Raw genomic sequence first — 4,670 nt, forward strand, 5'->3', positions numbered from 1 at the left:
TAAGGTTTTGGAAACCCAGCTCTGTGACTGAGGAACTGAAGAAGATCTAGGATTGGCTTGAAGAACCTTGGCTGCACCATTGGTGGTTCAGATCTGTTTACTTGGAGTGCTCATTGGTGGAAGAACCACTGTCTATTGGAGGAGCAACAGTTGAGGCTCATTAGGTTAGCAAATCTATGTTAATTCCTGTTGATTTAATTTTATGATTATTCATGGGATGTGAAAATAACCCGAATCGATCATGTTCCGCTACGCATTTGGGTGTGGGATGGATCCCTTTTTCAATGGGATGGAATAGAGATGACTTTTCTCTATGACATGGATCCCATTATTTTATGGGACGTCAAAGAGATGGATTGGGCATTAGTTTATCATTCCAAACCCTAATAGAGTTTTAATAGAGCACCATGGGCGACCATGGAAAACCCAAAAAATTGAAAATAGGATGTCCAAGCTAGTTAGGGGTGCCCTAGGGACAACCTTGGAGATCCCAAGAGTTGGGAACTCGAAACATATATTTTTATTAGTTTCCCAAGGTGAACCACCATGATCCCATGGACCGTATCATTGTCTACAAGTGGGACCCCCTCTTGGATTCCATCTATGCGGCTCAAGTTGTACGAGAACAATTCTCGTAGGAGAACCTAAGCTACAGTCATTAAACTGTTGTTTTAGATGGACAACCACCAGCTAGGCGAGTCTGGCTCTCAGCTCCTTGTACAAGGAGTGAAAACTCTCTTCTTGTACGTTCACCACCAATGTATCCACTAAAATAGATACATCTTAATACATCCTATTACGGTTTCGTCGTTATGATTTTTTTTTTTAAATTTTGTATTTGATAATTTTCCTATTTTTGTTTCTTCATTCAGTTAGAATAGAATAATAGGTATGATTCGGAGGAAGTGATGTGAATTTGGTTTCTTCATTCGGTTAGAATAGAATCATGGGTACTAGAGTTTGACACTATATACATGATAACCCAGTCCTAGTGTCCTCTGCATGGGCTTTTTGCATTTTGTTTCAAGGAAATGTTATGATGATAGCTGGTAGTTTGAAAATTTTGGAAGTGAAGTGGACGCGGAATTAGCCGGTAATCTAACAGGACTTGGTCAAGCAAAGGATGATTAGACCCCAATCAACAAGATGTGGTGCTACAATAGTATTATTCCAACTTTGTTACAGTATCCTTCTAAGGAATTCTGGCCATCAAAATTCATGCCTTTGTTACTTCATTTTTTGACTGATATTTTTTCAATAGTAGTGCAATCGAACCCTGACATTCCTCTAGTTAATTTACATTATGCAGTATTTAGCTCTCTGCACTTTATTTGGGAAATCCTACTTATGTATAAAAAACTCTAAATGTATTTTGCCTATTTTAATATTAATATTTCACTATACACAAAAAAAAAATTTTCAAATTACATTTGAAAGTGACATATCATTATGTCATTATCCAAATGTGTCATTGCTATGCACATTTCCAAGTATACATATAAAATGACGTTATTACCTTCATCAAAAAAAAAAAAAAGTTATCATACTAAAACTCTAAAAGGGTAAAAAATTAGTTACATCAATGACTAGACAATGAGCAATTTGATTAGCCAATGGATCTTGCTTGGTAAATGATTGGTATGAACTAATTACACTTTTTTTTGGTTGGGGGAGTAAAATATGAACTAATTAAACTGCGACATCATGAGTCCTCTACAATCCATGACATTAATGTATCTTAAAAACTGAAACATCTTATTATGATATACATGAACCCTCAATATGATTCTTACATTATTTAGCTAAAATAAAAACTGGACCTTACAAATCTTATTTTCACCTCCACATCCAATGGATCTCTAGAATCCTTAGTTCCATGTTATTATAAGTATTATATGTGTATGCCTCTCTCTCTCTCTCTCTTACTAAACACCATCATCTAATACTGTATTGGTATGCATCACTCAATCTAAGGAGAGAGAAATATGAAAACTAAGAAGGGTGTTCAAGAAGTTCCCTTGCAATCCTTCCATTGCCACCTTTGGGGTAGAAACCTCCGGGAATGTGCTCGTTGCCGGTGTCATAGACGATCCTCAAGACCTCATTGGGAGTTCTTGGGTAAGAGAGGGAGTCAAAGTTTGCAGATAAGACATTACTGCAAGTACGATTCTCAGCACCCAACTCAAGTGGAACAAAGATTCCTTCATCCTTGATCCCACACTTACCCAGTTCGTTCCTCAGCTTTGAGATTTTAATTGTGAACTCCTCCACTGTTATGTTGTAAGGTTCCACCATTTCCTTGGCCCTTTCGTATAAATACATTCTTATCACTGCATCTTGCCCAGCTTCTACCCCTTCCAGACCCGCCAACAGCTGCAATATTTTCTTAACAAATCAATTAAATCTTGATTTATTTCAAGTGCTTTTTTTCTATCATAATTAATCACTACTTACTGCCTTAGCTTTGTATCCGTTGATGAATGGATTGGTTCCAACGTAACCAGTAAGACCCACATAAGGAATCAAGTAGGAAGCCAACATGAAATTGAGGCTATTACGGTATGGATCGAAGGGAGGGATCAGTGGGTATTCGAATGCCTGATCCATTAGCTTGGCGAAGTTATGGGCACTTAGATTCAACAATGGCCTCGGAAACCCACCAACTGTTCGTTCAATTGCCCTAGTGAGTAATATTCAAACAAATTAATAACCAAAATCATGTTGATCTAATGAATCAAATGTACATGAAAGAGAGAGAGAGAGAGAGACCTGATATGGCCAACTTCTTGGAAGCCAAACTCTTCGATAATTGCCATAGTGAGATGATCAAGGTTGGCTTTCCTGGCACCGATAGGAGGTGGGCCGCCCAGGGCTAACTTGGGAGCGATCTTATCAAGCCCGTATCCCAGTGCTGCAAACAAGAACAACTCTGCTTCGAGGAACTCAAGATTCAGGGGAAATTGCATCAGGTCCACATCTTCTGGAAAAATCGGAATCGCATGGGCAGGATGATAAGGTCCACAAATTGGGTGGGCATGAGATTCAAAGTTATGAGAGCTACTATAACAACAGTAGAGTAAGTTGCCTAAAATGATGAACAAGACTGAGAGCTGGGAGTTGCAGAAGAACATAGAAGACATTGCCATTGTTGCTGCTAACAAGTTCAAATTCCACAGTTGGAGAGGTAGATTTGCAGATATATTTATACACGATCAAGAATTGTCATAATCTCAGTGGGGGTACGAACTAGTAGTTGTCATGCATCAATCAATTTATCAATGCCGTAACAACTGATTTCAAGTTATCTGACTCCTCTTTTTCAAATTTCGCTAATGTATTCAACTTTAAACTTGAAGAAACTTTCATATATATGTTTGTATCTTCGTTTCTTCACTATCTTGAACTTTATACTTAAGAATCTTAGGACAAAGAGCAAAACTAATACAAATTTGGGAATTAAGCAGAGATGGACTTGTAGATTACTGAACATATGGATTTCAGCTGGTTTCACGTAACCATGGCTGAGTCACATGAGCTTCTCTTGAAAAGAGACACCTAAACTGCTTCAGGTGGTCACCCACCTGAGCTGGCTGGGTCGTTGAATAGGTTGAAGAGTAGCTAGTTCATGGTTTTCAGTTTTTGGATTAAGTTGAAGAGTAGTTCTTGCTGTTAGAGCTTGCCCAAATGTTTAACTAACCTCTGTTCAATAACAAAGCAAGAAAGAAAGGAAGCCAGTGATTTAATGCGTGATGGTGATGGTGATGGAGATGGAATTGATTTTACGTATCTTTAAGGTATACTGTAATGAAGCCGACAAGCTTTACGTTTCCCATTTGAATTTCTTTTCGAGGACCGAGTTCTTCTTTCATCTTCTTCATCTTCATCTTCATCCTCTTTGGCCTTGTAGGCATGTTTGGATGATTCAGTCTGGGTTAGCGTGTAATGATTAATTAACTGTATCATTCCCAGTTTGTAGGTATCTTGCAGGATACGTTAGACTGAAAATTTGGATTGGAAAATTATATCATAAGCTTCTAATGGAGTACTAGATTTTATTGTTTTGGAGAAAGTTTTCCCCCGCTAGTGTGAGTAGGGTTTACCTGGATTTTCATCCTCTCAAGTGCAGTTCACTGCCCACTGTTCCACCCAACACTTGAGAGGATAAAAAGACACCACTACTCATGTTTTAACAGTTGGATTCTTAAGTGTGATGCACCGCACGCATTTGAGAGGATAAATTTTTCACCCATCTAGGGACATTATTACGAGTCTGGTTTCTCTTCCCATATGCGGATCTCTCCATTAGATCTCACACCTACCATCCATGAGGTGTGAGACCCACCTTTGGAGTGTAAGACATATACCCATGGATGGTGTGAGAACCAATGGGGGAGAAGATCCCAACTCAATTATTACTCTCCTCCTATTGTACAATGTTGACAATGCATTGCTCACCGTTCTGAATACCAAGTTGATTTGGGGTGCAGCTTCTCATGGAAGATTCTCAACGAAGTCAGCATATCACCTACTTCTGAATGACCGTGACTTGCGTGCGAGTGCCAGTAATCCTACTCATAGGCGCCATGCTTGAGAAGACATCCCTCCTAGGGTTTGGAAACGGTTGTGGCAATGCAAAACTGTGTCGAATATCAAGAACTTTGTGTGGCATA

The 4,670-nt window shown here is 38.9% G+C and overlaps 1 protein-coding gene across 1 annotated transcript; it reads right to left on the reverse strand.

The window, feature by feature from the left end:
- Window positions 1-1,928: 1,928 nt before the first annotated feature.
- LOC122668499 (desiccation-related protein PCC13-62-like) lies at window positions 1,929-3,146 on the reverse strand. Its single transcript, XM_043865055.1, has 3 exons — window positions 2,770-3,146; window positions 2,455-2,680; window positions 1,929-2,373 (listed from the first exon to the last, which is right to left on the reverse strand). Exons 1-3 carry the CDS (start codon window positions 3,144-3,146, stop codon window positions 1,993-1,995), a joined length of 984 nt encoding a protein of 327 aa, XP_043720990.1. The 3' UTR covers window positions 1,929-1,992.
- Window positions 3,147-4,670: the final 1,524 nt, after the last annotated feature.

The sequence above is a fragment of the Telopea speciosissima genome, chromosome 7 (assembly GCF_018873765.1).
Source record: "Telopea speciosissima isolate NSW1024214 ecotype Mountain lineage chromosome 7, Tspe_v1, whole genome shotgun sequence".
Taxonomy (NCBI): Eukaryota; Viridiplantae; Streptophyta; class Magnoliopsida; order Proteales; family Proteaceae; genus Telopea; species Telopea speciosissima.